General features: G+C 44.1%; 1 protein-coding gene across 3 annotated transcripts in view; it reads right to left on the bottom strand.

Moving 5' to 3' along the window:
* The window catches only part of Masp1 (MBL associated serine protease 1), a 66834-nt gene that overhangs the window by 9169 nt on the left and 45108 nt on the right, over positions 1–12557 (bottom strand). For 2 of the 3 annotated variants that reach the window (XM_090343649.1, XM_090343658.1), the window contains exons 9-11: positions 11598–11735; positions 9848–9922; positions 1580–1717 (exon numbers count right to left, since the gene is read on the bottom strand). In XM_090343649.1, coding sequence (XP_090199775.1) covers positions 1580–1717; positions 9848–9922; positions 11598–11735 — 351 coding nt within the window. Of the gene's footprint in view, positions 1–1579; positions 1718–3547; positions 4914–9847; positions 9923–11597; positions 11736–12557 lie in introns of those variants that run through there. The other variant, XM_090343639.1, reaches the window with a different exon arrangement.

A 12557-nucleotide genomic window follows, 5' to 3' on the forward strand; every position in this document is an offset into this window, starting at 1 on the left:
CTTTCTTGGTCCTCTCCCTTACCCTTATCCTCACTGGATTGTTTTCAGCTCCAGCCTTACCTTCCACTTGGACATTTATCTTTTGAGTGTGTGTGTGTGTGTGTGTGTGTGTGTGTGTGTGTGTGAGTGTGTGTTAATACTGCGACTTGAACTTCAGGTCTGAGTGTTGTCCCTTGGCTTTTTTTTTTAATGGGTCATGAGGCTTGAACTCATCCTGGGTTCTGTCCCTGAGCTTTTCAGCAAGGCTATCACCCTACCCCTGGGCCCGGGCATTGTCTTGGAGCTCTACAGCTCAAGGCTACCACTCTACCCTTGAGCCAAACCCCACTTCCCCTTTTCTAGAAGTTAATTGGAAATAAAAGTCTCAAGTTCTTTTGTGCCCAAGCTGGCTTTGAACCTTGATCCTCAGATCTCAGCCCCCTGAGTAGCTAGGATTACAGGTGTGAGCTACTGCCTGGCTTCTTAGCTTTTTTATTCAAGGCTGGTGCTCTACCACTTAAGCCATAGGTCCACTTTTGGCTTTTTGGTTAATTAGAGATACGTATCTCACAGACTGTCCTGCCTGGGATGGTTTTGATGCATGATTCTCACATGTTGGCCTCCTGAGTAACTAGGATTACAGGCATGAATCACCAGAACCTGGCATCTTCCTTCCCTTTATACCTTTACTCACTCTATCATCTTGCAAAGGCTCACTGAGTGAGGCACACAGTTCATCTTTGCTCTCATAGGAACATGAGGATCAGTTCCTGGAAGGAAAGATTTACGTTTGCCATTTTCCATTCCCCATCTCGCTGTGTCTTTGACTACAGCCCTGGCCCAGGCCTCAAAGGATCCCTGGCCTGGAGTTGTCCAACCCTGACTACAGTCAAATGCGGCTGAGGGAGATACATAGCCTATAGCCTGGAAGCTGTGCACATAGTAGAATTTGAATGAAACTTAGCACATCCACATCTGTCCTTTCTTAATTCTCTTTCCATTCCCATGCACATTTATAAAGTTAACAATCTCATTTTCTGATATTTATGAACCTGCATACTTTCACCTCTTATGTTCTATTTCTTTTTGTGGGACTAATGAATTTTCTTTCCATTTTGTAGCAGCCATCTACAGAAGTGACCTCTAGATTCTCTTTCTTTTGCCCCCTGCTACATGTGGAAAGAACTCTTCAGGATATGCTTTTACTCTGCAGCTGAGTACAGAATAAACATCTATGTTCTTAATAAGCCTGGCTTTCAAGGCTTTTGTAAATCTTCCTTCCCTAATTTCTCAAAGGTGACAATCTGTCTGTTTCTCAGGTCACTCTGCCATTGTCATATATACACACCTGTTCTTATCATTCCTAGTTTTATCATTCATGAATAAGTCCTTCACAAGGTCAAACACTGACTAGGTTTCCGGAGGAATTCCATACCGAGTACACATGTCCTGGTTCCCATTAGGGCCCTTTCTTTCCCACTGAGTGACTGGTCAGTGATTCTCAATGAGGAACTCTGATCAGTCTCCAGGATGAAGACTTGGTCTTTTAGCTTCTATTTTGCCTACACCATGAAACGTTCATCTCTCACCTTCTCCTTACCTAGAAGGGAGCCCCCACAGAAGGGCTGTCCATTCTGCTCTACCATCATGGCCATCCAGGGAGTGGTACCCCTCTGGCTTTGGTGTCCATTGAAGATCTTGGCTGTCACCTTCCGGGAGACGTTGGGGACACCACACACTGTAGCCAGGGAGGAAGAAACGGATCATACTCTGGGTTTTATCTCATCTATTGCCTGCATTTACCAGCTCATCAGCACTGTGCTAAGACTATCTCTTAATTTTGGTATCCAGCATCCCTTGTGTCTTCTAACAGGATCTTCATTTTCCTTTGGAGCCATTTTGATCCATTTCAGCTGTATGAGCTCATGCCTTCATTTAATTAAGTCCCCACAATACTCAAATCTCCTTCTTCCTATAATATTCAACTCCTTTTGCCTATGCAAGTCCTGTATGGAAAAACCTTTTATATTGCTTACTAGGGTGAGCTTTTTGAAGCCAAGGAAATAAATGACAGGCATTTAAATGAGGAAACAGAAAGCTTTTGATATGGAAATATATCAATAACCAACTCATTTCTTTTTCCTCCTCCTCCACCTCCACTTCCTTCTCCTCCTCTTCTTCTTCCACTCTCCACTTCTTTTGTGCCAATACTGGCATTTGAACCCAGGACCTCACATCCTTGCTTAGCTTTTTCACGAGAGGCTGGTGTTCTACCACTGGAGACACCTCCACTTCTGTTTTTTGCTAGTTAAGTGGAGATACAAATCTCATGTCTTTTCCTGCCTTGGCTGGCTTTAGCCCCCGGAGTAGCCAGGGTAAGAGTGTGAGGCACCAGTGCCTAGTATTTCTACTTCTTTTGAACTGCCAAAATTTTTTCTATACAGGAAGAGATTTTGGCTTAACGAAGGGCTGTAAAAAGTCAAAACAATGAACATCCTTCATCCATAATAACCAAACTCCCCAAACAAGGCCATTGATTATCCACAGAGGGTTTATTTCCTCATTAGACCCCTTCCAGGAGAAACAACATGCAAAGGCCCCCTACAGAGTAGCAAAGCATGTGATGTTTAAATATACAAAATATAGCATTCTCTACATGTACAAGTCATAGATATAGGAGTGTGTTTTGATGAATCAGTTGAAATAACCGGACATTTTCTGAATTGTTCTTTTGGAATCCTTCTCAGGGGCCTCCTCCAGCTGCCTCTATCTGATGGAGATTTCCAGGAGAGAGTCAGAAGTATAATCCACCCGTGAGAGCCCAGGAGGGGCTCTTGGCCACCACCAGATACTGACAACAGGAGCTAGAGAGGTGGTGAAGTGGGTTTTCCCGGATTTCCTTTTATGGAGAAACTGAGGCTCAGAGCAGAAAAATGATTTGTCAGTGGTTATATAGCCCATTAGGACTATGTCCTAAGGCACTCCATCTCTTTTCACTGCTTTGACCTTGAACACTGAAAAGCAGAGGAGTGAAGCCTTCTCATCATCCTGCTGGGTGTATTTTCCACTGAGCTCAGGTCCCAGGGTTGTGGGGTAGCCTGGGAGGATTTGATGGACTTCTAAGCTCCAGAGTCAACTCGTCTGTTTTTTCTTCTATCCTGGTGGGGTTCAGTGTGATCCCACTGCTTCCCAAGTAATAGCTAAGTCTCCATACATGGGGCTGGATGTGCAGTCTTAGCTGACGCCTCCCAGAGCTGGAATGTTGTTTTGTGTTTGGAGTGGAAGGTGTTACTACACTGTGGGGTTATCTGGTATTTGACTGAGAGTGGCATGTGGGCCCCATTGAAGTGTTTTCAGTGGACAATACCAATTTGAGGGGTTTAGAAGGCTGTCCTCTGCCATTCTCCGTCCCTGCTCACCACAAACCTTTCCTAGCTTCCTTTGAAATTCCTTTAGTGGAGAATACTTGCACTATGGGAGCTCTGTGGAGAGACCCAGTCTGCTACGCCATGAGAGAAGGCCTCAGATCTCCTTCCTTTAACCTTCATGAGTAATAAGAGGGACTTAATGTGAGACCAGAAGGCAGAGCTTGGAAAATGTATGGATATAGACTTCAGTTCAATGTAAGGAATTATTTCCTATCAGGTCTAAGATTCCTTATACCATAGTGGCCCCCATGGGTTTGAAAAATGGCTGGGAGTGAATAAAGGCCAGTACAGTAAGGCTTGTCCTGGAGAAGAGTGCTGGCCCTCTGGCTGGCCCTCTGGCTTAGCTCCTCCATTGTGTTGCTGGGAAGATGTGGCTTAGGAAGGGGAAGGGGCTTGGTCCAAGTCATGGATCAGGTCGCTTGCCTCGTACTTTTCTCCTGTACCACAATGCTGCCTCCCTGGGTTCCCGGGCTGCCTCGGGAGGATGAGAGCCCTGCTAGGGCAGTCCATATATTCAGTTTATTTGGTCTGGTAAGTAACATGGAGTGTGTAGCTGGAAGTGTGTGGTGCAGTTTCCCTTGGGATGGGCCAGCACTGGCAGGCCCCAAGGAAGTCAGTCAGCTCACCGCTCTACCTGGATTTCCCCTACATCTTGCGGGGAGTTCATCTCCTCCGACAGCCAGTCCACGTAGTTGGAGACCTTTGTGTATACTCCATACACCTGCTTGCTGCCACATTCTTCGGGTCCTCCCCAGGACACCAGGCCATGGGCTACCCAGTGCTGGTTTACTTCATCAAGGATGACAAAGGCCCCGCCACTATCTCCAAGGCACGTGTCCTTGCCACCTTCATAGTAACCAGCACAGAACATGTTCTCTGTGACACTGTAGTTGCCAGAGCGAGATTCATAGCTGGCTTTGCACTCCGTGTGAGGCACCACGGGTAACTTGACATACTGCAGGATGTCTGTGGAGGTTCGCATGCCAGTCCCCAGCACTTCATCCACGGTTACGTTGGGATTGGAGATACCCCAGCCGGCCACAAGGCCGAGCATGTGCGGGATCAGGCCTTCAGGCTCCGACTTTGGAAGGCAGACAGGCAGAACATGGGGTCCCAGAGGCACAGGCTCCTGCAGCTGTACCAGAGCTATGTCATGGTTGTAGTTCTGGATGTTGAAGTCAGGGTAGAGCACCACACGAGCAGCTGACCTGTTGACAGCTCCTGATTTGTCCCGTACATCATACAAGCCCAGATAGACAGTGATGTGTTCCTTGGAGACAGGGATCACGGTGTTGTCTCTACGCTGCGAGCGGAGCACATGAGCTGCGGTGAGGATCCAGGACTCTGAGAGCAGGGCCCCGCTTCCAAACCATTTGTCACTTGGTATTCTTGAAGTATCTTCCACCACTATCAAGGCCTGCCATGGGAAAAGCCCTGGCTCAGCAATCCGGCCTCCAATGATCCGCTTGACTAGGTTGGGCAGGGAGCGGGAAGGCCGACCGCACACTGTGAGGAGATGAATGGAGTAGGGACAAGAAACAGAGCTCCGTTAGGTCAGCCATACGAAAAGAGCTACTAGGAGCAATTTATATCTTACCCCAGTGTAGATTATGCCACCCTAACATGCTGAACGTATGAGGCCCTCCTTCCTGGGACAGTCTGGGTCTAGGTTTCTGTGATTGGCCCATATCCATTCTGGCTCCCCAGTAGCTGAGCTAATCTATGGAACAAATTCATGCATGCTTGTCCAACCTGAATCAATCTGGTTTAAACTACTTTTTGCATCAACCATCTATCACTAACAGTGGTCACTTCTCTACTTTTTTGTTTCTCCTAGAAATGCCTTTAATATCTCAGGAATCATGCATACCATGGACACCCAAAAAATGGAAAGTTTCCTTTCTCTATCCACAGGCACAGAGAAATGGGAGTAGCCTAAAAGACTGTTGATAAGCTCCTACTCTGTACTGAACTGGAAACCAACACACCTGGGCACTGGGGCCTACCTTTTCATTTCCCATGTGACTCTAATGCAGCAGTTTTCCTCTGTGGATTTCAATATGTGTGTGTCGGGGGGGACGTGTAGGGGGTATTAAGGCTCTTGTTTGTTTGGCTTTGTCATTCAAGGATCTACCAATTGGAGGTAAGATTCTGATGAATTTGTCTGCCTATGCTGGCTTTGAACTGTGATCTTCAGATGAGTCTCCTGAGTAACTAGGATTATAAGCATCAGCTATTGGTGCCTGGATGATTTCATTGGTTTTTTTTTTTTTTTTTTTTTTTTGTTGTTGTTTTGGTAGGTTATGGGGCTTGAACTTGGCCTAGGTCTATCCCTGAGCTCTTCAGCTCAAGGCTACCACCCTATCCTTGAGCCAAGCCCCACTTCCTGTTTTCTAGAAGTTAATTGGAGATTAGAGTCTCAGGTCCTTTTGTGCCCGGGCTGGCTTTGAACCTTGATCCTCAGATCTCAGCCTCCTGAGTAGCTAGGATTACAGGGGTGAGCCACCATGCCCGGCCTCGATATATTTTTTTTAATCTCAATTTTGGTCAAGATAATCTCCAAATTTCAGATTTCTTTATTATTTCATTTACCACTCTCACCGTATAGACAAAAAAATTATTTTTTAGAGATTTTTTAGATTATCTCCAGGTAATATAGCTATCAAGTTGGTTAGAAGACCTTAAGCTAGATTCTAAGATCAATGTCTAATTCTGTATTCCACTCTGCCTTTGGCTCTATTAAAATGATGGTCATAGGCCTTCTAATCTTTTCTTCTCTGACTTAAAAGATTTGCTGATGCTTGTGGATTAAGCCTAGGACTGACAAAAGAGGGGGATGGTGGCATAATCCATATGCAATGATGTATGGGCCTTCCTCAAGGCCATCATCATTGCCTCCCACAAGCCCTGTAATACCTTCAAGGGAAGGAGAAAGGTCTGAGGAAACTTCATTCCACTGAGTCGTACCCCGAGCATGCACATGCACCACCAGCCTCCTGTAGCCAAATGCCTCTGACTTATGAGCCAGAGGGTCTTCTGTACTGGCCCCCCCTGGCTAAAAGAGAAATTCCCATGGGCCCTTCCCAAGCAGGCTATGTGAGCCTGGTAGATGAGCCTGAGCTGAGTGTGGTGACTCTCCTTCTGGTTGCAATGGGAAGACAGCCAGCCATCCCTGTTCTTGGATGCCTTCATCAGTCCTTCAGAGAGCAAGGTACATTTATATTTTTCTGGTAATTGCAGGAGGACAAGTTTTCAACCACCCGATGGCTTTGGATGTTCTTCTTCATGATGCCAGGTGCTTCTCTTATGATTCTGGGGGCTCAATACTATTTAGCTCAGGGCAGATGTGAATAGGTCCTTGTATATGTCAGTGACCCTGGTCTTTGAGGGCCAGCCTCCAATTATAAGTATCAACCTACAAGATGGAGCCTCAAGGCAGGTCTGGGCAGAAGAATTTATATAGCAGCGAGGGTCCTATCTATGATCCAGTTCACAACAAAACCCATGGCCAAAGCAAGATGCCAGCCACCTACTCCAGATCACAGAAAGTCAGAGTCAGAGGAAGTTCAGGGAAAGCTAATTTACACATTGAGATACAGAGAAAAGGCGGGTAACTCACTCGCTATCAGTGCCAGAGAAAGAAGCGAAACCCATTTTTCTGATGCTAGCTTAATTTCTACATTGAAATCTGATTTCCACTTTGGTGTGTTCTTGTCTTTTGAAGAAGTTAAAAGCCATAACAACTCTTTGTTGTGAGAGCTCATTTAGTGGGGTAATTTCTGTGTGTGTGTGTGCACGCACACGTGTGTGTACACACGTGCTCACTCATACTGGGGCTTGAACTCAGGGCCACTTTCTTTTTTAAATTTTTTACTCAAGGCTGGAATATTACCATTTAAAAGCCACATCTCTACTTCTAAATTTTTGCTGGCTAGTTGGAATTAAGAATCTCTTTGAATTTTTCTACCTATATTGGTTTTGGACTGTGATCTTCAGATCTCAGCCTTCTGATTAGCTAGGATTATAGATGTGCTCCACAGGTTTTTAACTCCTTATTTTGGGAGGAAGGGAGGTTGAAGTCTTGCACCATGCTGGAATGGCCTCAAACTCTTAGGCTCAAAAGATCCTTTTGCTTCAGCAAAAAGTAGCTGTGACAATAGGCATGAAACACTGTACTTAGCTGAAGTAAAGCAGTTGTTCAAGATGACCACGCATCCAAAAATGAGATCATCCAGGGTTGCTGCGATTGTCCTCCCAATCTTTTCTCAGAAAGGATTATTCTTGAAATGTTATAATGCTGTCTGTGCTAAAGGCAGATTTGGGCTCTAGTAAATGGTGGATATAGACAGAAGACCCTTAAACCGACCCGTACTCCAGGTTCCTGAGCACATGAGGCTGGCATAGAATTTACCCAGTCAGAGAAGGCTCAAAATTACTGTGTTGGCATCAGAAGTCTTAGGTTCATTTTTCAACTCTGCCTGGAACTTTCTGAAAAATTCACTGCATACGGTTTTACTGGGCAAATAATATCTCTTAGCAGGCCTCTTGAAAGGGTTCACATCACTACATGGAACAGATTTTCTATTTAGTTTATATCTTAGTTCTATGTTAGCCTTTCAAGAGAAAAGACTTTAGAAATTTGGGGCCTGATCCAATAATCCATCATGGTTCTGTCCAACCCATGGTACTATAAGAATTTCAGGATTCACAATATCCAAGATGCTTTGTATATTGTCCAAGAGTCATAAGATGTTGTGGATTTCCTAATCTTGCTTCCTTTTTTTTTCTGTGGCATGGAGTCCCTGTCCCTAGAAAGGCAAGATTACCTAGTAGACATTCCAGTTGGGAGGCAGTTACGCCAAGCTCAGGTTCACAGCCAAGTGCATCTTCTTCTTCTAGAGGTGGCAATATGGCTTCCCAGAATAGAATCACCCATAGTGTTCTTTGGCCCAGATAGACTTTCAGCTCCACCATTTTCCTCTTCTTTGAGACTGTACCATCCATAGTTCACGGGATGATTATGGTCAAGCCCAATTTGGGGTAAGTGGGATCCGCAGAGTACAGATGAGATGACCTTTTTATTTTTATTTTTTGGTCTGTTGTGGGACTTGAACTCTGGGCCTGGGTGCTGTCTCTGAGCTCTTCAGCTCAAGGCATCACCTTACTCTTTGATCCACAGAGCCACTTCCAATTTTCTGGTAGTTAATTGGAGATAAGAGTCTCATAAACTTTCTGAGACTGGGCTGGCTTTGAATCAAGACCCTCAGATTTCAGTCCCCTGAGTAGCTAGGATTACAAGCCACAAGCATCCCGCTGACATAACCTTTTTTATTTTTAATTTCCTTCCTCTTCAAGCTCCTTCCTGGCCACAAATATCTCCTATGTCACCTTTTCCTTCCTGGTACCTATCTTTCATTCCTGAACATGCTTGTGCAATTACTTTCTCCTCTGGAGTTCTATCACATTTGTGATGGTTTGGCACTGACTCTCAAATGATATCATGTTCTTCACCTTGTAAGGGTTAATGGTAGAAAACTCTTTAGCTTTTCTATCCTAATGTCTAGACAAATGTCTTCTTAGTGAATAGTGGGAGTTTGTAAAATGCCTTTCATCTAATACATTTTAATTCACTAAAATACAAAGGTCATCCAAAATATCACCATGTTGTAAAGTTCGTGTTGTTTGTGCAAAAGTGCATATGAAACCTAGAAGAATAGTATTTTTCAGTGTTCCTCAGTGCTATCTTGAGTGGTTGCTTACTTTAATTACCACTATTCTGGATTTAAAAAAAAAAGAATATTTAAATTGTTGTGGGTTTTTTAACTTTAAAATGTCTATGTGTGTTAGGGCTACACTTTCCTAACTTGGTTTTAATAGATATGTGTTGTGATTTCAAAATAAATCATAGTTTTAATGCTAAAGCAAATATCCCCTAAATCTAGATGCACAGACACATCCAATCATGTTAAGCTGGAATGAGTAGATAAAACAATGAGGAGGCCCCAATCAGAAAGACTGGTACAAATTGCTCCTGAAGTTCTTACTCTGTCCTTCAGTATATTTGTTATTCGTCTTACAACAGTGTCATCTTCTTTATAGCCTGGGACAAAGACAAGGAAGGAACACTTTCTTGATTTTCCCAGGCAATCACAGTTGCCTACACTCAATGGGTTGAAAGAAAAATCTGGTGGGAAGTGACTGGAATCAGAAAGAGAGGTAACTGGAATACTCCTTGCACAATGGAGAAGACTGAGGATAGAGTCCAGTTAGGTTGAGAAGGTGTGAGGGGAGGCTTCTCTAATATTTGACCTTCAAAAGACATTTCTTACATCTCTTAAAAAACAATCAAAACCTCTTCCCTTTCAAGTCCCTATTTATAGACAAAGCACCCAGGCCTTAAATGAAAGAACTTGAAGCAGAGGATTTGGTGCATCAGGTACCTGGATGGCAGGTGGGCAGACTTGTCCCCAGTGCTTCATTCATCCATGTCCCAAGGGCAGAACAGGTATATATACCTGGGTGAGTGAAACAAAAAAGATGGGAGAAAAGAAAGAAAATGAATGCTGTGGAACACATAGAATGTAGGTTAGGTTTGACTTGTTAATTCCTCCATTATAGACCATGGAAAAGGTCTTCCAAGTAGTGTGTTATTTCCTCTGAGCCAGTACTCTTCTCAATACAAGGGAACTTTCCTTCTTTCTTTCTTTCTTTCTTTCTTTCTTTCTTTCTTTCTTTCTTTCTTTCTTTCTTTCTTTCTTTCTTTCTTTTTGTGGGTTATGGGGCTTGAACTCAGCCTGGGCACTGTTCCTGAGCTCTTCAGCTCAAGGCTAACACCCTACCCTTGAGCCAAACCCCACTTCCTATTTTCTAGAGGTTAATTGGAGATAAGAGTCTCAGGTCCTTTTGTGCCCAGACTGGCTTTGACCTTTATCCTCAGATGTCAGTCTCCTGAATAGTTAGAATTATAGACATGAGCCACTACACCCAGCTAATACAAGAGAACTTTCTAAGATGGAAATCTGACCATGTGGCTCCTCAGCTTAGAATGTTCAATGGATCCTCACTGTCCTAAAACAAACACCATATGCTCCAGTCCAGCGTCCACAGCTCTATGGAACCTGACTCTTGCTGGCCTGAAAGCCACTCCTTGCCTTGTGTTGCCATTCTCTGGCAGGTGTCCTCTCATTCGTTGTAATGACCTTGGTTAATAATACTCTCTTTAATACACCGTGTACGTGCACCCTGCTTCACTTGAGTCTCATAATAGTTCTGGGAATGAAATCCCACTGCCTTATTGATAAATGAGGATGGGGAGTCTTTAAAAAATGAGAGGAGTTTTCTTAGACTTCACACAACACGGAGACGGGCCTTTACATCTCCCCAAGGGCCTTTGCCTGCTGGGAATTGTGCATATTCATGGAAGGGTATCCTAGTGACTCCTTCTGGTGAGAGGCAGGGCTTATCTTCAAGTATTTCTTCAAGTCCTCTCAAATAAGGCTCTTATTGGTCTTTTTCCCCCGGGTCTATGTGCTTCTGCCCAATCCTGGGATGAACAAAGGACTTCCTATCAGAGGGATGGAAAGGTATATGATCAGCTGCAGCTGAACTTGAGTCTTGGTCTGAGGATAGGATAGTTACCAAAATAGACAAACTCTCCTTTGTCTGCTCCTCATTCTTCCATTCCATTTGAACTCTACTTCCATATCTTAGAGGCATGACTTCAAAGGAAGAGCTCCTAGCAGGCGGGTGGGTTGAATGACTCTGCTCTGGTTAGCCAGAAGCCAAGGCAATGACGGCTGAAATAGCAGCACTTGCTACTTCCTGGAAACCTTTTGTCTTCCTCAGACAACTTAAGGATATATATTTTGAGAGATTTTGGATTTTCTTGAGGTCTTTATTTCTTCCTTAGTTTTGTTCTTAAAGACATTACGCTTCAAGACTCATTAGTAAAATCAGTGCTGAATTTAAAGTTATAGGAACAACCCTGGGGTTTGGTTCTGACACTCAGTCTGCATCTCTAAATGGACATGATAACACAAACTCATAGAATGTGAGACCCAGATGATGTGATATGTGGATGCGTTATGCCATATACTTATAGCTACTCCTTATGGAGAGATTGCAGCCCTAAATTGTACCCTGAGGCTCAGAGAGTGCACTTTAAAAGTGAGACAGCCTAGCATGGCTTACCTGTGGTATTTTGAAGGATCATGTAAAAGGGTTGCTGGCAGGAATATCTGATTTCAGAATTGTATGTGGTGAGGTTGTTCCTTGTGGAGAAGGTAATCAGCCCATGTTCCAGTCCTGCTGGGACTCCACAGTCTATAACTGAGAGAAAAGAAGTGAGACCCTTTAACCACCTTGAATTCTTCCTTGTGAGCAAATAGGATGAGTCCATCTTCTGCACATGTGCAGAGTACACACTGCACACAACTGCAGAGAACAGCATTATAGTTTGCCTGGAGGATGCTCAAAGAATTGCACAGTGTCCAATCTGTGCAGTGGCCAGTGTTCTTGCTTTGGAGATTTCTCCACTATGATATTAATACTATATGGTCAACTCACCTGGCCTAGTGTCAAGTTTACAGCAGGGGAAGATCTGTTGAGATTTTAAGGAGCCCTAAGTCAATTTTCCCACCATAGTGACTTTCTTTGACTTTTAGTTCTGTTATGAAATCGTCTCTGCTCCTTCTGCCAAATCACAAAGCACATGGCTCAGTGCGAAAAGTCTGGCTGACCTGAGCCAAAGAACGTTCCACGTTTCCAGTCCCAAGTACAAGATGAAAAACAATAGTGGGTATGCTCATATTGGAAGCTGGCTAAACTCAACAAAATTTAAAAAAAATTCAACCAAACAAAAACCAGGCTCCTCCAGAAGTATACAATCCTGCCCAGTTGGCTTTCTACCAAGAGCTCATTTGATCACAGAGGCAGTAGAGGGTCAGGAGTGGACTAACTTTCAGTGTTCGCCTGCTCATTATGACTGTAGTCACAGAATAGGGTATGATCCATGATTCTGATCCTTAGAGATGGTCTGTGGGGGGCTTTGCAGGCTAGTCAGGCCTTAGGGAAGTTGCTGGCACAGAAAGATCCAGACTTAAGTCAAAATTTCATAGCCACATCAGAAGCTGAGGATTCAATTTATCTATG

The sequence above is a fragment of the Megascapheus bottae genome, chromosome 1 (assembly GCF_031878675.1).
Source record: "Megascapheus bottae isolate mThoBot1 chromosome 1, mThoBot2.hap1, whole genome shotgun sequence".
NCBI classification, from domain to species: domain Eukaryota; kingdom Metazoa; phylum Chordata; class Mammalia; order Rodentia; family Geomyidae; genus Megascapheus; species Megascapheus bottae.